General features: G+C 46.8%; 1 protein-coding gene across 2 annotated transcripts in view; it reads right to left on the bottom strand.

Annotated features, from left to right (window-relative positions):
* Window positions 1–21300, bottom strand: part of CLIC6 (chloride intracellular channel 6) — a 52487-nt gene that overhangs the window by 13715 nt on the left and 17472 nt on the right. Inside the window, exons 1-2 of one of the 2 annotated variants that reach the window (XM_081558842.1) lie at window positions 1999–2169; window positions 1529–1638 (exon numbers count right to left, since the gene is read on the bottom strand). In XM_081558842.1, coding sequence (XP_081414968.1) covers window positions 1529–1638; window positions 1999–2169 — 281 coding nt within the window. Of the gene's footprint in view, window positions 1–1528; window positions 1639–1998; window positions 2170–21300 lie in introns of those variants that run through there. The other variant, XM_081558852.1, reaches the window with a different exon arrangement.

Raw genomic sequence — 21300 nt, 5'->3', positions numbered from 1 at the left:
CACGGCTGACCAGTCACGGGGTGGGCAGCCCCCTCCTGGGTCCCCTTCTCCTACTCCTTCTGGGTTACCTGTGACCCCATCCCGTAGTGACTTCGTGGCCCACGTACGCCCGCTCCAATCCAGGGTCCTGACCCAGGGTGGACATGCCCAGGACAGGGCCCGTGGGTCCTAGGAGTGTGCATGCGTGTCCCTGTGTGTTTGTCTCTGTGTGTCTCCGTCTGTGTGTGTGTGCGCATGTGTGCATGCCTGTGTGTCTGTGTTTCTGTGTGTCTGTGTGTCTGTCTCTGTGTGTCTATGTGTGTGTCTGTGTTTGTGTCTGTTTTTGGGTCTATGTATGCACCTGTGTCTGTATGTCTGTGTGTGTGTGTGTGTGTCTCCATCTCTGTGTGTATGCATGTGTGTGTGCACATGCCTGTGTGTCTGTGTCTCTGCTTCTGTGCGTGTTTGTCTCTGTGTGTCTCCATCTTTGTGTGTGTATGTGTGTGTGTATGCGTCTGTGTCTGCATGTCTGTGTGTATGGGTGTCTCCATCTGTGTGTGTGTGTGTGTGTGCGCCTGTGTGTCTCTGTCTCTCTGTGCCTCTGTCCATGTCTGTCTGTCTGAGTGGGTGTGTGTGTGTGTGTCTGTGTCTGTATTTGGGTCTGTGTATGCACCTGTGTCTGTATGTCTGTGTGTATATGTGTCTCCATCTGTGTGTGTGTGCGCACGCGCACACACCTGTGTCTGTGTGTCTGTGTCTCTGTGTGCCTCTGAGTGTGTGTATGTGTGTGTCTGTGTGTTTCTGTCTCTGTGTCTCCATCTGTGTGTGTGTGTGTCTCTGTATGCGCCTGTGTCTATCTGTGCGTGTGTGCATATTCACCTGTGTGTCTATGTCTCTGTGTGCCTCTGTGTGTGTCTGTCTCTGTGTGTCTCTGAGTGTGTGTATGTGTGTGTCTGTGTGTTTCTGTCTCTGTGTGTCTCTGTTTGTGTCTGTGTATGTCTATGTATGCGCCTGTGTATGTTTACCTGTGTGTCTGTGTCTCTGTGTGCCTCTGTGTGTGTCTGTCTCTGTGTGTCTATGTCTGTGTGTGTGTATGTGTGTCTGTGTATATGCCTGTGCCTGTGTGTATGTGTGTCTCCATCTGTGTGTGTGTGCACACCTGTGTGTCTGTGTCTCTGTGCATCTCTGTCTGAGTGTGTGTATGTGTGTCTGTGTCTGTATTTGGGTCTGTGTATTTGCCTGTGTCTGTATGTCTATGTGTCTCCATCTGTGTGTGTGTGTGTATGTGTGCACCTGTGTGTCTGTGTGCCTCTGTGCATGTCTGTCTCTGTGTGTCTCTGAGTGTGTGTCTGTGTGTGTCTGTGTGTCTGTGTCTGTATTTGGGTTTGTGTATGCACTGTGTCTGTATGTCTGTGTGTATGTGTGTCTCTAGCTCTGTGTGTATGTCTGTGCCTGTATGTCTGTATGTCTGTCTGGGTGTCTCTCTGTGTGCCTGTGTGTATAGAGAATTAGCGACGGTTATTCCAATACTGCAGAAACCTGGTCTTACCTTTTCAAGTCCACTGTTGTCACATTAAATATAACGCCCTTTAGCCAGAGGATCATAAAGAGACGCTGAGAAAATGGGCAATTTCCAATACTCTCACCATCACAGCCAGCCTGCAAATGGAAGAGGAGATCTTTATCAGAGCCAGACTCACAATTACAAATGCCAGACTCTGCTCTGCACGCACACAAAATCATGGTGAATGTTTGTTAACAGGGACGATACTGTAAGTAGCCTTCTGAGGTCCCCTCCCCCAACCAGTGGGAGGTGTGGGCGGGGAGCACACGCACACCCGCTGAGCTTTTTGCCTTCCTTCCATCTCCTCACCACTTCCTGCCATTCGGGGCCTCTGAATAGCGGTTCTCAGAGGGAAAGAACGGCAAGAGGGAACCCCCTTTATTACTAAAGGCAAAAAAGGAAAGACATACTCTTCTCCTCCCCCCATCTCTTGATCCTCTTTAGAAGAGACACACCTCTCTGGCCAGGATGATCATTTGTAAAAAAGACCAGCAGGCTCTCCCACCGGGACACGATCCCCAGCATTCTCTACTGCTTCCATCTCTGGAATGAGGGCTGGTTCCTATGCGTTCTAGGACCCCGGGACACTGTAAAATGTTTAGGCCCCCTCCTCCATTGGGGAGCATTTGTACTTAGATGGCAGATTGTTCACAGTTGATATGGAGGGTAGGAAGCAGATGGAAACAATGTCTCCCTGATGACCTGAGCAGGTCACGTCCACACACACGTCCCCGGATGCAGGCACAGAAGAACACTGAGCAGACATCCTCCCTTCCCGGGTTTCCGGGAGAAAAGAAAGGCAGATGTAAGAGAAGAGAGGGGAGCCGTAGACCTCGTCCTCCTGGGGCAGTTCCCAAACTCTTCTTTCTCTTCCCATCTTTCTCCACCCAACAAGGTTATACCACTAACAAAATGCTGCTGGAAAGACCAGGAGACTCAACCAGGCTCCGATGACAGAAATGGCCATATTTAGCCCAGGAAGTCCATTTATGCCACCTGCAGTCCAAAGGGAGTTAAAAGGAAAGCACTGAGTCTATAACCTGAATAACAGAAAAGGAAAAAGTCAACTGCTGATTTGAGAATTGAAGAAAGGAAAAAAAAATGCCTCTAGAAAATTGGACATCTTAAGAAATTCTTCAGAGGTGGTTCTCTGGCATGAAGTTCTTAAATCACCTGGAGAGGCTGTTCATAATAAGTTGTTCCGACAAATGAAGAGTTGATAAGAGACCTCAAACTCAGTTTTAAAAAAGACTTGACCAGCCTCTTCACAAAGATGAAGCCCAGATGGCCAACAAGCACGTGAAAAGGTTCTTAACATCATTAGCCAGCAGGGCAATGCAAGTTACAACCACAAACAGATTGGACGACACACTTACCAGAATGGCTAAAATGAAAAGCTCAGACAATATCAAGTGTGGACAGGAATGTGGAGCAGCGGACTCTCCATCCACTGTTGGTGAGAGTGCAACTTGGTGCAACCACTCTGGAAAACTGTTTGGCAATTATTTACCCAAACTAAGCATACATTTATGCTATGACATAGCAATTCCACTCCCAACAGAAATAAGTGTTAGGGGCACAAAAAGCACTTAAATGAATATTTTATCAGCTTTAGTGTCATAGCCAAAATCTGGAAACAACTCAGATACTACCAAGAGTAGAACGAACAAGTAAATGGTAGTATACTCTATAGGGGCTTCCCAGGTGGCACTAGCAGTAAAGCACCTGCCTGCCAATGCAGGGGATGTAAGAGACGAGGCTTCGATCCCTGGGTTGGGAAGATCCCCTGGAGAAGGAAAGGGTAACCCACTCCAGTCTTCTTGCCTGGAGAATCCCATGGACAGAAGAGCCTGGTGGGCTACAGTCCATGGGGTCACAAAGGGTCAGACACGACTGAAGCAACTTAGCACACATACTCATCTACTACCCCACACTACACCACATACACTATACCATACACTCTTACCACAGTGGAAAAAAAAACTATTACTACAAACCACAATGTGGATGAATCTCACACATATAATGTGGAGGGAAAGAAATCAGACTCAAGGCAGTCCTTTAGGACAGTCCAATGTAGGTGAAGTTCAAACACAGGAAAACTGTGTGATGGGAGGCAGAAGCTTGCCTTTGGAAGCTGGGCATTGTCTGGAAAGGGTGGAAGGAGCCCTTAGGGTGGTGGAAATATTCTATATCTTGAATTCGGTGGTGGCTACGTGGTGGGTATACTCACTTCGACAAAGTCTTAATTAAGTTTTGTTTCCTTTGCTGCATGTTTTACTCCAATAAAAAAAAAGAAGCAAAAGTATTAATTTAAAAAATAGAGTCAGATTCAGTGGGTCTTGTATGAGGTCCAGAGATCTGAATTTTTAGCAAGTTTCCTGAGGTACTATAATGCTGCCAGTCCAGGGCCTCAGCCCCACCTAGGACAAGAGATAAGGTTGGCCCAGTGTTATGTTTAATGCATAAGACAGAATAGTTTGAACCATACCCCATTGATCTGTTGATAAGAAGGTTCTTGCAAGAATTTCTAGCTGATAAATCCAGCTGCATAAGTATAAAGATAATGGGTGAACTTAATATACATGAGGAGGCACCAATAGACTCAGATAAGTGACTTCAGAGTCCCCTAAGCTCAGGGCACTGGCTTCACCCCCTCCAACTCCTCCAGCTCTCCCTTCCCCTCTAGAGCATTTATGGGCAGGTCCACCTGGTGTTTCCGATAGTCATGTACGGATGTGAGAGTTGGACCATAAAGAAGGCTGAGCACCGAAGAATTGATGCTTTCGAACTGCAGTGCTAGAGAAGATGCTTGAGAGTCCCTTGGACAGCAAGGAGATCACACCAGTCCATCCTAAAGGAAATCAACCCTGGATAGTAGTCACTGGAAGGACTGATGCTGAAGCTGAAGCTGCAGTCCTTTGGCCACCTGATTCGAAGAGCCGACTCATTGGAAAAGACCCTGATGCTGGGAAAGATTGAAGGTTGAAGGGGAGGACAGAGGATGAGATGGTTGGATGGCATCACCGACTCATTGGACATGAGTTTGAGCAGACTCTGGGAGATGGTGAAGGACAGGGAAGCCTGGTGTGCTGCAATCCTTGGAGTGGCAAAGAGTTGGACACAACTGAGCGACTGAACAAGCTGGGGTCTGTGACAGCTTAGGGGTGACAGTTAGGACCCCTGCAGATGGCCCTGTGGCTGCCTGAGGCCACAGCCCGCCTGGGGGACCCGTAGCCTCGTGGCCATTTTGAAGGCTGCCCAGTCTCCTCTTGACTGTGTCCCGGAGCAAGTGTCAGCACAGAGGTCAGTTACATAAAACTCTGAGCGGCTTGTTGCTGGGGATCCCTCCTAAATCATGGTGCTGTCTTAACCACTGCAGGTTTGGGCAGAGTCACGCCAGAAAAGGGGGCGAAGGAGGAGATGAAAGTTCAGGGACACAAAGGCACGTATGTTGGCCAGTCCCAACTTGTTCCACAGCTTCTAAACCTCTTATTTTTATAGTGGTTACACTAAGCTCAGTCAAGCCTGAGATAAGTTCTGCAGTCAGGCCATTGTGTTTCTCCTTCTGTCTTGTGTCTCTAACCTCGGGAATCCTCTGATAACTCTATGCTGAACGGGGCAAGACCCCCGAGGATCCGCGGCGTCTTGGTGAAATGCACTTTGACCAAGAGCCCTGTGCCTGGGACCCTCTGCTTTCTACCTTGGCGTCTGGACAACAGCTACCCTGCACAGGTCTCTCTGCCTCGCTGCCCTCTTTCATGGTCTCAAACTCAAGCCAGTGTTTTCCCTTGAAATTGTTCTCAGCTTTTCCTGAACCCTGGCAGCTCCTTCTTAAGGAGAAACAAAAAGGGAGGGAGGAGAAACTCATCTTTTAAAACCTAAAAATGGCCTGTGTCATCCAGCCAGGTAAAAACATCACCTTCTTAACAGGTTCCTTCCCAGAACTGGAACTGGGACTTAACACAGGACCTGGAAGGTGGAATGATGGTCCGAAAGGCATTGTGCCAGAAAGTAGTGATGAAAGCCACCTTTGTACATTTCCCACCCATGTGATCGTCAAACAGAATTGTTCCGACCCAGCGCGGCTGCTGGTCTGAAGGCTTTCAGGCATTTTATAAGAATCAGCCAGCTGCCATGACTGCCCATAAAAGAGGATTTACATATCCAGTGTTGCCTCATCTTAAATTGCTCTTAAAAAAAAAAAAATTTTTTTTTTTCCGTCTTGGTCTGTTGTAAATGAGGGGGTTAAGGGAACATGGTGGGAGTGACTAGGACGCCTTGCTGCCTGATTTTATTACTTTAATGTGCTTCAATGCCAGGATGTGCCAGCAAAAATAAAGGCAAAGATACACCATCTCCACCGCCCATTATTGGGCAACACCTAGGGAGTATCGCCCTGGTCACGGTCATTACCAGATGAGATGATGGGATAAACACACAGGCATTAAGGGTGAATAACTGACACCGTTGCCATAATTAGGACATTTTATCGTATGCAGTTTTATTTTCCGATGCTGATAATTCTCTCAGGCTAATTACACTCTGGGCTAAGTTTTCTCAGCAGAGTTCTCAGCCTACGGGGAAATTTTTGTATGTATAAATTTCTGATAAAATCAAATTAGACAGTTTGAGAGAGCAGAGTGTCTTTTCATTTCCAGTGAAGACCCAAGCACTCGGATAACCCAGATTCGTAGGTCCGCCTTTCGAAATGCAACATTTCTGAGCACCTATGACGATGGTCATTCTCAAAAGAAAAGTATTGGTGCCTCTGACATGTTCTGAGAAATTCCGTCTGCAGCATTGGAGGACGTTGGTAATTCTGCTGAGTCCTGGCCTGGGCCCACCTCCCACCTCAGAGCCCGAGGTGTAAAGGTTCAAATGTCGCTACAAAGGTCATCAGGTCTTCAGAGTGGAACCTACTCCCACCTACTCTTTGCACACTTAACTCCATTTAGAATTTGCAGAGGAGCATGTTGTTAAGTTTCCTTTCGGTGCTTTTTGCTTCCGGCCAAAGACCTTTCCAAGGCTGGGCTGGAGGGACATGAAAGGAGTACCTCCCACCCCCACCTGCCACTAAAGTCACTCCTACTCCCCACGACCTTTGAGGGACTGCCCACCCCCCCGCCCCACCTGACAAACGGATGATGACCCTCTGGTGGCCCCAGATCACCCCCTACCTGACCCTCCCACCAGAACAGGTCATGCACCCACCACCTGAATCCCCACCTTCAGGGTCTCTACCCTCTTTCTAGAAAATTACATGAGGGCCTAAAGGGTAAACACATTCTGCAAAGGAAGCATTTTTCCTTACTCTATGTAAAGGTCATGAAAAAACATTGAAGGCGGGGGTGGTTGAAACTTCCCTGGTGGGACAATGGATGAGAATCCACCTGCCAACGCGAGGGACATGGGTTCGATCCCTGGTCCAGGAAGATCCCACATGCTTCAGAGTTACTGAGCTCGTGTGCTACAACTACTGAGCCCAGGTGCTGCAACTACTGAAGCCGGTGCACCTAGGACTGTGTTCTACAACACAGAGTAGCCCCTGCTCATTGCACCTAGAGAAAGCCTGCACACAGCAACGAAGACCTAACGCAGCCAAAATGAATTAATTATTTAAAAAAAAAAATACTTCAAGGTGGAGGGAAAATAAAGGAAGAGGCAATAAACTGGAAGTACTCTGTCCCCTTTCTGACAACTGGTTTTCAACCAAGGAGATGAGAGTGAAAAGTGTTAGTTGCTCGATCATGTCCAGCTCTCTGTGACCCCATGGACAGTAGAGTCCACCTGGTTCCTCTGTCCATGGAGTTCTCCAGGCAAGAATAGAATTTTCATCTTGTGTGCAGGAAAGTGTTCCTGTCCCTGTAGAAACGCAGGAGGGATTCAGGGGCAAACAGCTAATGTGGTCAACTCCATCCAGGGATCCAGAGAAAATCAGTGAGTAATGATGGATGGTGTTTCCAACATTCTGGGGAGGACTTGCTGCTATTTAGTTGCTCAGTCGTGTCTGACTCTTTGTGACCCCAGGGACTATAGCCCATCAGGCTAAATAAAAGAGTAGCTGATCTGAGGAGGAGAGAGTCAGAAGACAGTTTGACGTGGGAGGCCACGGGCAGCCTCTAAGAACAGGGCTCCTCAGAGAAGAACGATGTGGTCAAAGGGCTGGTCAGGACTCTCCTCCGTTGGCAGCTGGCCCAGCAGAAGGCTGGGGACAACACAACCAGAGAGGAACAGCTGCAGCCAGCCGGATGGGTGCCGACTCTCCGCTCCAAGACCCACTTGCACAGTCCCATGAGTGCCTCCAGGGTCCTCTGCAGGAAGCCCAATGGCCTCACATGCTTTGGGGCCTGGCGGTCAAACCTGCCTTGCATGGCCAAGGGCAGAGATCCCGCCTCAGAGCTGGGCAGGCAGCCTTCCTGTGTCCATGGTTCCCATGCACATACCATCTTATGAGTGACGCCAGGGGTGGATAAGCACCCCTCCTGGAAGGTGGGAGCTATAAACTCAACCCCAGGAGGGCGGGACTGTGACTACCCTGAGCTCAGGGTGCTGGTAAAGAGAAACGTGGGGGCAGCATCTGCACGTGCACCCCTAGACCCCAGCCTGAACCCACCATGTCCATCTGCCACTAGGAGCGACAGCTGGGAGACGCTCCCCCTAGGTCTTTTCTTGCTCCCAGGGAAGCAGGTGGGAATGCCAGGATCTCCCTAACCATCCACACAGCTAGTGTCTGGAGTCAGGGACCCATCTTCCTTTAGCTGAGGGTCCCGCGGGACATGGCGGAGTTCCAGGCCCACGGTAAACACTCCATGCGTGAAACACTAAGGGCCTGAATCCCATGGCTCCAGGCACAAACGGATGATGACCCTCTGAAATGGAAGACCTTGTGTCCTCAAGTATCTTCATAGTTTCCTAAGGGACATACTTTCTTCTTAGGAACGGAGGAAAATTCTCCCATTTTTGAGCCATTCTTTTATGACAATTCTACAAAATTGTATGTAACTTTATATATCGAAAAGACACAGTTTTGTAAATATTTATATATTTACATATATTACAAATATTCCACTTGTTTGACTTTGAATTGTAGATGTCAAGTGTTCTGTTTTTTTTTGGGGGGGGGTATGTTTTATTATACTTTGTTAAAAAAGGAAAAATTGTACATTTTTAGAATGTTTGTATGAGTAAATTTAATGTACTGAAAATAAAAATTAAAAAAAGGAAAAGCAGCTCACAGTGTCTCACGACTAAGAGATCACCCAGGGAGAGCGGCTTTCAAGAGGCGGAAAGGGAAGAAAAGGTGGGGGGGGGGGAGAAAGAAGGGAAAGGAGAGGGGAGGGAAGTGGGAGGGGATCAGGACACGGGCAGCAAAGTCCTCCCAAAGCCTCTTAGACGTGAGGTTTGACTTAAAACGCAAAATTTAAATCAATCTGAAACTTCCTGGTTTTGAATAATCTGTACATTTGAAAAAAATGTATATACAATTCTTCCTGTTTGCCAGACACCTTGAAGCTTCCGTTTTGAGCAACATGAAGTCTCTCGGAGGCAACACGGTCCAGGAGGAAGGGTGTGGGGCCAGGGAGGGCCAGTGTGAACTTGGGTCCCACTGCTTACTAACCCAGTGGCCTCCGGCAATCCATTTGTTCTCCCCAAGCCTCATTTTCTCCATTAAAAAGCCAGGGATGAGAATCCCTATGCCTCAGAGGATCTCTGGGTGATACACACTGGAGTCTCCTGGGCACCTGGTCGGTAAAGGCGCCTATTATTGTCATTAGCATCATCATTCCTCTTCTAGATCTGCACGGCCCAGAACAGACAATTAGGTGATTTAGGGTACTTTTTAACAAGGCTCAATTAGTGTGATTTTCATGCCAAACTGTATAGGCCTTAAAGAAGTACTGATTTTTTTTGTGTGTGCCCCCAAAACCTAACGCCTCCTATATCTATTCCAAGTGAAAATTAACAACTGAAGTCATTTTCTTAATTGCAAAAGCAAACAGATCCTCAGCCAGGAGGCAAAACGGCAGAGCCTCGGCCTGCCATTTGTGTCTGGGAGTTACCCCAGCCTCTTGGGGAAAAGTCCAGAGGAAAGGGCATCTGGAGAGCTGGGGGCACCTCACCAGCGGCAGGGCTGACGAGCCAAGGGAAACTGCTTCCTTTTCAAGAAATGACGCCGCAGGCCTCCGTCATTTGTCCACCATCATCCGGGCTTCCCTGGTGGCTCAGAGGGTAAAGAATCAGCCTGCCATGCAGAAGACCTGGGTTCAATCCCTGGGTCGAGAAGATCCCCTGGAGAAGGAAATGGCAACCCACTCCAGTATTCTTGCCTGGAGAATTCCATGGACAGAGGAACCATGGTGGGCTACAGTCCATGGGTTGCAACGAGTCGGACACAACTGAGCGACTAACACTTTCAACTGAGGGAGGGTGAGTTCCATGTAATGAGGGAAGGCAATCCCTCCCCCATCAGGACTTGGTGTTCAACACGCTGGAACTTCAGATCCATGTGGCTATTTTAACCAAGCAGAGTAGAAACAAGGAAGCCCATCTCTTCCTTGTCAAACTAGAATGTTTTGGAAGCAAAAAGTAAGTAAGTAAGTAAAGTTGCTCAGTAATGTCCAACTCTTTGCGACCTCATGGACAGTAGGTAGCCTACCAGACTCCTCTGTCCATAGGATTTTCCAGGCAAGAGTACTGGAGTGGGTTGCCATTTCCTTCTCCAGGGAATCTTGCCAACCCAGGGATCGAACCCAGGTCTCCAGCATTGCAGACAGACGATTTACCATCTGAGCCACCAGGGAAGCCCTTTGGAAGCAAATGTCCCCCCAGATCAGCAATTTTGAAGGTGATCTCTAAAAAGTAACACTTTTTAAAGCCCTATTCTGATTTCAAGTCCTTCCAAACTATTTATGGACATGGGCTTCAATCCTCTCAATGGAAACAGTGACAGACTTTATTTTCTTGGGCTCTAAAATCACTGTGGATGGTGACTGCAGCCATGAAATTAGAAGACGCTTGCTCCTTGGAAGAAAAGCTATGACAAACCTAGACAAGCATATTAAAAAGCAGAGATGTTACTCTGTGGACAAAGGTCCGTCTAGTCAAAGCTATGGTTTTTCCAGTAGTCATGTATGGATGTACACATTGGACCATAAAGAGGGCTGAGCACCGAAAAACTGATGCTGTCAAACTGTGGTTCTGAAGAAGACTCTTGAGAGTTCCTTGGACTGCAAGGAGATCCAACCAGTCCATCCTAAAGGAAATCAGTCCTGAATGTTCATTGGAAGGACTGATGGTGAAGCTGAAGCTCTAACACTTTGGCCACCTGATACTAAGGGCCGACTCATTAGGAAAGACCCTGATGCTGGGAAAGATTGAGGGCAAGAGGAGAAGAGGGTGACAGAGGATGAGATGGTTGGATGGCATCACCGACTCAATGAACATGAGCTTGAGCAAATTTCAAGAGATGGTGAAGGACAGGGAAGTCTGATGTCCTGCAGTCCGTGGGGTCACAAAGAGTCAGACATGACTGAGTGACTGAACAACAACAGATCCTCTCAAACTCCTGTAAGATGTCCTATTTCTACACCCATTTCACAGAGGAAGAAACTGAGGCTCAGGGGGACTAATAAACAACCTGCCCAAAGACCCAAACACAATCAGGTGAATAAAGATCACTCACGTTCTTGTAAATTGGATCCAGTTAATGATCCCAACTCCACTCCAAGCCCTGAAGATGGAAACCAGACCCCCCACCACCACCCTTTTCCTGAATATCACTCAGATCCCAACACAGTTTTCTCCTTTGAAATCCTTTTCACCCAGGTCTCCCAGCCTCCCACCCAGATTCCTGCAGCAGTCTCCAGCTGGGTCTCTCCTTCCTGGGATTTCTAGCCCTTGTGATCTTTCCTATATCCTGGACAAGACGAACCCAGATAAAATGCCACTGTCCTGAGCTCATTCTGCTGGAATGTTCCCCAAGTGCAGATTTCAGTTATGTTGCTCTCAGTAGTGTGCGACATGGGCAAAGTACCTGACCTCCCAGGGCAGCACTTTGCTCATTTACAACATAAGGTTAATTGCGCCTGCCCCTCTGTGTCGGTTGAGAATGAATTAGACGTTATACAGAATACACAGGATGGTGCCGGACATGAGGAAACACTCAATAATCTGTTACGCCTCCCCTCCTTTCTTCCTTCTCCTTCCTTCCCTCCTCCTCTCCACCCTCTAATAGATGCCGGCCAGCGGAGCCAATCGCTCCCCTTAAATGCTGTCCTTCAATATCCCATGTCACCTTTCTGTCCACTCCGCTACCACCTCACTCCCACTCAAGTCAGGTCAGTAAGTTCTCCCAAGCTCTGGATCCTTTTCTGTGACTCTCTGGTCAGCATTTCTTTTTGCCTTTTCTGAAGTCTGCTGACCATACAGTCCTTGGCTCTGCCTGGTGTTGCTCCAAACACATTCTTGATTATTTCCTATTGGTTCCATTCCATTCAGGGAAAACCATGCCAGACTCCGCAGAACCAATGATTAACGACAGTGCCTGGGACAGGTTCTTCCTGCCCCCCACTGACAGCATCCACCACACACGGCCAGGCTACGAAGCCATTCCAGGAAATCTCACGTTGAGGAGCCAATGATCACTGTGCTCAGAAGTTCTAGGAAGCTCCTTATCACGAGGAGTTCCTTGAAATACAGGGGAACCAGTCTCACCCCCGGAAATGGTTATCAGCAAGTCCAGCCTCATCGTCCCCAGTTCTCTCCCCAGGCCGTCTGTCCTGGGGCCCCTTTCTCCTCCCACCCAAAAGGACAAGGGCCAGGTGATCTGGCTTGTTGGGGACTGTGATCATTTTAAAGTTAGAAATCCCTCATCAGCCCCCTCACTAAGTCTCAGGAGTGCTAGGATGGCTGGTCCCCATATTGACCACGCAGATAACAGCTTTATTTTTTGAGAGGATCAAAAAAAAAAAAAAAAAAATTATTAACAACTTCCGAGTAACCTAGAAGGAGGAAAAGGAGGAGATGGGGATGACAGAGGACAAGATGGTTGGATGGTATCACTGACTCAATGGACATGAGTTTGAGCAAGCTCTGGGAGTTGGTGATGGACAGGGAAGCCTAGTGTGCTGCAGTCCATGGGGTCACAAAGAGTCGGACACAACTGAACTGAGTGACCTAAAAGTGGGGCTTTGCTCCTTTCAAACCAGAAAAACATCAGCACAGGTGAACGTAACCCATTGATCAGATTAGGCAGCTGAGGAGCCAGGACTATAGGTCCCTGGAAGGGAGAACAGATGAACAGAGGCTGAAGTCCATGAGGGGTGGGGAAAGGAGGTGGGAATTTAAGACAACCATGGCAAACTCCTCAGTAGCTCAGGGTCAGCTATTAAAGAAACGGCCTTCCTCCTCCCGGTTGTCAGACCACCTTCGGGAAAGAGAAGCAGTTAAAAATCAGTAGTGCAGTGCAGGTACCAAATGTTCCCCAGAACTGCCCGTCTCTGAATGTAATCAGTGCAGAAATACTAACTCGAAAAAGATATATGCACCCCCATGTTCATAACCAAGATATGGAAACAACCAAGTGCCCGTTGGCGGATGAATGGATAAAGAAAATGTGGTATGTATATACTGTGCTCAGTTGCGTCCAACCCTTTGGGACCCCATGGACTCCAGCCCACCAGTCTCCTTGTCCATGGGATTTTCCAGGCAAGAATACTGGAGTAGGCTGCCATTTCCTTCTCTAGACATACGTACCTAAAGATATTTATATATACACACCTGAAGATATATGTATCTGGAGAGGGGAATGGCAACCCACTCCAGTATTCTTGCCTGGAAAATCCCATGGACAGAGGAGACTGGTGGGCTACATACAACCCATGGGGTCACAAGAGTCGGACACGACTGAACAACTGAACCACCACTACTATATATATATACACACACACACACACAAAAGTGAATATTATTCATCTATAAAAAAGATTGAAATCTTGCCATTAGTGACAATGGAGACACTTGCCATCAGAGACAACGGAGAGACCTTGAGTGCGTTTGAGGACACAAGTAGACAAACACCGTAAGATCTCATTTCTACGTGGGATCTAAAAAGGAAAAACTTCATACAGATTGGTGGTTGCCAGAGATGGGGAGGGAGGAAGGTGAAATGGGTGAAGGAGGTCAAAAGGTACAAACTTAAGTCATGGGAATGTAATGAAGAGCATGGCAATTATGGCTAATGATCCTGGATCGAATATTTGAAAGTTGTTAAGAGAGTAGATCTTAAAAGTTCTCACCACAAGAAAGAAAAAAAATGTTGTAACTGTGTGTGATGATTGATGTTAACTACACTTATTGGGGTGATCACTTCACAACATACACAAATATCGTCTCATGATTTGTACACCTGAAGCCATAGAATGTATGTCGATTATATCGCAATTTTTAAAAATTTAAGAAATAAAACTAAAAAAATAATTAAGTCAACAGATCTTTGGAAAAACTGCCCTCCATCATGGACACCCTAGGTACTGAGTTAAACCACAGCCCCTGAAAGTCGTTCATTCAGCATTTCAGTCAAGATCCTCCAGACTCTCAGATTTAGTCTCTGAAGTTCCAGGTAATTGAGGAAATAAGCAAAGTGAAATGAAATCAGAACACTCCCACATGGGGATGCTAAGACTCACCTTTCCACAGCGTGACATATTACTATGTGTCAACCTCCTATTTCCCTCTAACTGCGCTTGGTTCAGAAAACTGAGGGGAACTTCCCTGGCAGTCCAGTGGTTAAGACAGTGCTTCAGCTTCAGGAGGCGTGGGTTCAACCCCTGGTTGAGAGAGGAAGACCCTGCATGCCACTCGATGGGGCCAAAAAATAATAAAAAAAAAATGTGCCAGCAGGTCTTGGGCCTAGTGAAGTACTTAAAAAAAAGAAGAAAACTGAGGGGGTTCTGAGAGACTGGACGCCAGCAAAAGGTGAGACCGACTCAGTACTGTCCCTTCCTCTTAAATTAGAGGATGAAAACCTTGACTTATTTTCAATATTGTTGCTTAATTGAGGGCTTATTTCTTTTCTTTTTTTTTTTTTCTTATAAGATGACCTACCTTATTTGAGTATCATCAGTAAAGAGCTGAGATTTTAAAAAAAAACTGTAGTGCGGATATATGTATATTTGCATAGTGGTTTCTTAAGATTAACAATCATAACCACCAGGTGTACAAAGAGAGGGAAGTGGGTGGGGTATCACTGAGATCTAAGAAATAAAATAATGAAAACCATTTTAAACAGTACAGGCAGTACAGTTTAGGTGGGAAACCCACCCCAGAATAGCCCATCCCTGGGTGTGACAGATGCTCCAGACTACAGGGCACCACAGAGAGGAGCCGCTCATCCTTAAATCCTTAATTTGAGCTCAGCAAAGGCCACGATTTCTCTTTGATCCTCCATATGACCCTTTGAGTCAAAAAGAACAGCAAAAACTTCTGTCCCAAGCAGTAAAGTCTTCCAGGTACTCCCCAGGTCAGCAGCTGGAAGACACCCTGGCAAACCTGAGTGTCCACTTCCCCTGGGGAATTTGGGGCTAAAGTGTTTGTCGCTCAGTTGTGTCTGACTCTTTTCGACCCCCTGGTCTGTCCATGGGATTCTCCAGGCAAGATACTGGAGTGGGTTGGGATTCCCTTCTCCAGGGAATCTTCCCGACCCCGGGATCAAACCCAGGTCTCTCGCATTCCAGGCAGATTCTTTACCATCTTAGTTACCAGCGAAGCCCCTGGGGCTGAAAAGATCAGTGTAATTAGTAAGTGGCAGCTTGGAATTCAGCTTCCATCTCTCATTGTAAAAAAGAAGACATATAAGTAGAGGCATCTTCTCAAAATAGTTCATCCAAGGCCCTAAGAGATTCACAGATTCCCAATCTGTCTTTTACCAATGTCATTACAAACAAAATAGCTGTGTTATGAAATGATGATGTTGATGGTGATGACAGTGGTGATAAGACAGTGGTGATAGTGATGGCGATGATAGCAACTAACACAGAGACTTTACTCTTTCCAAGTCCTAGTTCTAAACACTCTACCGATGTTAACTCAATAAATCCTGACAGCAACTCTATTAGATGCATACACTGTTACTATCTCCATTTGCTGGTGTGAAAACTGAGATACAGAAAGGTTAGCGTAACCTGTCCAAGGTTACACAGCAGGCCTTGAACCCAAGAGTCCTCTAGAGGCCATTCTCTTCATCCCATTCTGGACACTGGCTCATGTCCAAATGGAGAGGCTCTAGCTCCCTGGGTCAGCAAGATCCCCTCGAGAAGGAAATGACAATTCTCCAGTATTCCTGCCTGGAGAATCCCATGGACAGAGGAGACTGGTGGGCTGCAGTCCATGGGGTCGTAAAGAGTCGGACACAACTGAGCCAACTAACACTTTCACTTTCTTTCCAGCTCCAGCAAGACCCCTCCTCGGGATTAACGTCTTTAGGGCCCTGGCTGGATTATCTGCTTGTTTATCTTACCCTACCTCCTTTCAGTAAGATGATTTGCAGGAACTCATTATAAAACACACAGCAGAGGGCTTCTCTGGTGGCTCCTGGTACCTGCCTGAACTCGATCCCTGGTCCAGGAAGATCCCACATGCCTCAGGGCAACTAAGCCCACGCACCCCAACTACTGAGCCCGAGCTCTAGAAGCCAGGAGGGGACTCCAACTACTGAGCCCAGGGGCCACAATTACTGAAGCCTTCATGCCCTAGAGTCCATGCTCCACAACAAGAGAAGCCACCGCAGTGAGAAACCCAGGGACCACAACCAGAGAAAAAGCCTGCGTGACAACGAAGACCCAGCACAGCCAAAGATTAAATAAATACATAAAACCTCAAAAACACACAGCAGAAGCAACTGGAAAGTGCAAAGGGCAAACAGTGTTGGGACACTGGACGGTCCTGGAGGGACAACTTTGGTGGTCAAGTGGGCTGGGGTGTAGGAGAAACCTCTGACTGTGTGCCACATACCACATATACCGTTCCCTCTCCAGGAAACTTCTGCAAGAAGTCAACGTGATAATGGGTTTGACACTGCGTGCCCCAGCCCCACACGTGGAGTGCAAACTGTCTTCCTGCCCGATGAACGACAGAGGTCTCCCTCTTTGGACACACACAGCCATGCAGGGCTGGCATCGACCTGCGAAAACTGAGGAGTCAAGTCCTGCAAAGCTGTGCTGCAAAGCCCTTCTTCCAGAAGGGCAGGCAGAGCCAAGATGTTCCTTGAAAGACCCTTGTCGAATCAACTCTAGTCCAGCTCATCACAGTCCCTGTAGCACGTTTCATGTCAGGTGGCCAAAAGAGTTTGGGTCTGGGGTTTTTAAGGCAAGAAAAACTAAATGCCTTTTCTTGGCCATAAATAGCTTTCTGTGAACACACCAGTCCATCCTAAAGGAGATCAGTCCTGAGTGTTCATTGGAAGGATTGATGTTGAAGCTGAAACTCCAATACTTTGGCCACCTGATGCATAGAACTGACTCACTGGAAAAGACCCTGATGCTGGGAAAGATTGAAGGCAGGAGAAGAAGGGGACGACAGAGAATGAGATGGTTGGATGGCATCACCGACTCAATGGACATGAGTTTGAGTAAACTCTGGGAGTTGGTGATGGACAGGGAGACCTGGCCTGCTGCAGTCCATGGGGTCGCAAAGAGTCAGACACGACTGAGTGACTGAACCGAACTGAAACGCACCGGAAAGTGTTGAACACAAAGCATGACCACTGCCTACTGTAGTAAAAGGATTTTTTAGACTTGCCTTTCTCATGTCAGAGTCCAAGAAGGCACTGGTTAAGGACCAGTGGGCAATCACAGAAAAAGGCAGGAAAATAATCACCAACTGACTTTCCAAGTAGGTCTTTTGCTGTTGTTTAGTCATAAAGTCACGTCCGACTCTTTTGCAGCCCCATGGACTGTAGTCTGCTAGGCTCCTCCATCCACGGGATTTCCCAGGCAAGAATACTGGAGTGGGTTGTCATTTCCTTCTCCAGGGGATCTTCCCAGTTCAGATTGAGCCTGTGTCTCCTGCATTGGCAGGCGGATTCTCTACCACTGAGCCACAAGGGAAGCCCAAGTAGGTCTAGGCTTGACCACAAGTCAACCCAGCCACGGCCTCTGGTGACCATGACGGAATGTGAAAGAACAAATTTAAAGACCGTTTGCTGCTCCAGTAAGCTGGATGATGACACCTCAAAGATGTCCACATCCTAACACTCAGAATCAGTGAATGGCAACAAGGTTATGAATTTGAGATGGGGAGGTTACCCTGAGTTGTCAGGTAGGTAGGCCCACTCTGATCACATCCATCCTTAAAAGTGAGAATCTTTTCCAGCTGCGGTCAGGGAAGACTTGACTAGGAAACAGCGGTCAGAGAGATGAACCTTGTTGGCTTTGAAGACGGAGGAAGGGGGCCCTAAGTCAAGGAAGGCAGGTGACCTGCAGAAACTGGAAAAAGCAGATGTGGATTCTCCCCAAGCCTCCAGAAAGGAGGTCCAGAAGGCACCACGGGTGCCTTAGTTTTAGCCCAGGGAGACGTGTGTCAAACTTTTAACCAATGGAGCTGTCAAAATAATACATCTGAGTTGGTTAAAGCCACCGAGTGTGTGGTCATTTCTTACAGCAGCAATAGGAAACTAACACAGCTGATGATTCTGTACAGGAATCCTGAACCTTTCCCAAAGACGATTTGGTGGATCAACCGCACGCCAGTCATGCAGAAGGACCCTGAAGCAGGCAGCATGTGGCCTGTTTCTGGAAACTTCCTGCATGAGCCTCTCCTCACTGCCAGGGATTTGCAAAGTTGTCACCCGAAAAAGCTCTGTAGAGAGCCCCCAAACAGCCAAGCTAAGACCACAGCTCCTCTGTGTGGGCTTGCGGACACAATGACCCCTTTGACCTGAAATATGGGGAGGCTTGCTCATTCCTTCACACCTCCCTTTAGGGTCACACGGTCTAGCAGACCAGCTCCTCACACAGCTTTCTCCTCGATTCAGCAGGCTATATACTTTGCTTTACTTTCTTAATCTGGTAAAACCCATCTGAGGATCCATCTGGCCAAAACCTCACGAGGCACAGTCCCAAATCGTCCTCTCAAGAGGATGAGGAGGTCCGCTGTGACATTCTGCTCTTCTTATTCTTGTTTCCTCCCAGTGGTTTTTCTAGAATCTGCCTTCTCAAAAGAGCTTTATGGCTTCAAGCTGTGGAACGTGTTCAAGAGAGCTGGCGCTCCCTAGTGGTCCTGAGATGCACTTTCTGGCTCATCACCTTCCCTTTAAACACACCCATACAGTCCATCCTAAAGGAAATCAGTCCTGAATACTCATTGCAAGGACTGATGCTGAAGCTAAAACTCCAATACTTTGGCCACCTGATGGGAAGAGCTGACTCACTGGAAAAGACCCTGATGCTGGGAAAGACTGAAGGCAGGAGGAGAAGGGGACGACTGAACTGAACTGAATTGACTGAAACACAGTTGCCACCCGAACAGTAGTGGCTTTACTGATGCATCTCAAGTTGAAATCAGCAGCTGATGTGTGCACACTTTGCTCGTGATAGGAAAATAGCAACTGAAGATTTGTAAACTACTAGTGAAGAGTGGAAGAGCAGGGTCACCCCATGTGCTAGGCAGAATCGATCACGAAAAAGAAATTCTGACTTTTCTCTAAAAGTATTCAGATTCAATTTGTTCAGAAGTCTGTAGCTCTTTTGCATAATTATTTAGGAACAAGGGCTTCCCCAGTGACTCAGTGGTAAAGAATCTGCCTGCCAGTGTAGGAGACATGAGTTCAATCCCTGGGTCGAAGATCCCCTGGAGGAGGAAATGGCAACCCACTCCAGTATTCTTGCCTGGGAAATCCCATGGACAGAGGAGCCTGGTAGGCTACATACAGTTGTATGGGGTCGCAAGAGTCAGACAGAACTTGGCCACCACACAACAACAACTTAGAAACACGCAGCCTCCTGCAAACTAAGAAAAAAAAAAAAAAACCTCCCTCTCTATTTTTCTTTGTAGCGTCCTTAAGTTTTAAAGAGGCCAAAGGTCTGAAACTACCTATTTACAAAGATGCAAGTCTATTGCCTTAAAGACACATTAGTTTTGATGACCACCTTATGAAAGTTGTTTGGATCGGAGTCAGGAAGGGAGGGGACCGGCAATTTCATATTTTTTGTTCTAACTGAAACTAGTCAGTTAATCAGAAACATCTTAAAGGTTACTGAGAGAATTCTTGTGACCAATGCTTTGTGACCAAGATTTCAGAATGTGTTCCTTTTAATACTTAAAAATGGCAGAAATCAGAGAGGCTTTATGATTAATGTTTTTAGGTAGAAAGGAGGAATCACCTGTGTGGTATGATATGTGAGTTCTGGAAGAATCCACATATCTAAAAATGCCCACATCAGCCTTCTGTGAAAGCCTGAATCTCAGAGAATTGTCTAGAAAAGGCCACTGTCTGTTAAGAAGTGGTGGTGGTTACTCTTATCTTCCCCACGACTAACCCAGGAAAAGACACCAGTCCCAGAAACCTCTAACCTTTCCACAAGCTGACGCTGTTTGTCCATTTGCTTATACACAGCGTGAAAGGGTCCATTCTGGTGACATTTTCTGCACCTTCTTACATGTGTTTGGTGAAGTGGCAAAGCCATTAAATGCCTTTTGTAAAAGTATGCGTATCAGATCTCATTCTAAAAGAGTCAAGGCACTTTTGAGAAGTCACATTAATTCCTACACTGGTCACTATAGCGATGAAAGATATTCAAAATGTAAAACTAAATCCCAAAGACTTTGAGTAACCAAAGCAATCTTAAGAAAGAAGATCAACATTGGAAGCTCATGCTTCCTGATTTCAAACTACATTACAAAGATATAGTAATCAAATAGTATGGTATTGGCATAAAAATAGACACATACATCAATGGAACCAAATAGAGAGCCCAGAAATAAACCCAGGCATGTATTTACAGTCAATAACTCACAACAGAGGAGCCAAGAATATACAGTGGGGGAAAGGACAGTCTCTTCAAAAAATGGTGTTTCTTCAGAGCACCATTCCATGTTCGATGCATGTGACAAGGGCTCAGGGCCGGGGCAATGGGATGATCCAGAAGGATGGGATGGGGAGGGAGGTGGGTGGGGGGTCCGGGAAGGGGAACACATGTAAACCCATGGCTGATTCATGTCAATGTATGGCAAAAACTATTACAATATTGTAAAGTAATTAGCCCCCAACTAAAATAAATAAATTTATTAAAAAAAAAAAAATGGTGTTTCTTAAACTGGACAGCAACATACAAAAGGATGAAACCAGACCACTATTACATTATACAAAAAATTTATTCAAAAATGGATTAAAGGCTTGAATGCAAGACCTGAAACCACAAAACTCCTAGAAGAAAATGTATGCAGTAAGCTCCTTGACATCAGTCTTGGTGACAACTTTTTTTCTACTTGGCAACAAATGCAAAAATAAATAAGTAGGGGTACATCAAACTGAATAGTTTCTGCCCAGCAAAGAAAACCATCACCAAATAAAGAAACAATTTACTGACTGGCAGAAAATATTTGCTAATCATATATCTGATAAGGGGTTAATGCCAAAAATGCACTAAAAACCAAGTACAAACTAACAGCAAAAACCCAACAATCTGATTTTTAAATGAGCAGAGGGTCTGAACAGACATTTTTCCAAAGAAGGCATATAGATGGTCAATAGGCACATG

This window comes from Giraffa tippelskirchi, chromosome 2 (genome assembly GCF_054371585.1).
Source record: "Giraffa tippelskirchi isolate mGirTip1 chromosome 2, T2T-mGirTip1v1.2.pri, whole genome shotgun sequence".
Taxonomy (NCBI): Eukaryota; Metazoa; Chordata; class Mammalia; order Artiodactyla; family Giraffidae; genus Giraffa; species Giraffa tippelskirchi.
This window is presented reverse-complemented; position numbering and strand designations above follow the sequence as displayed.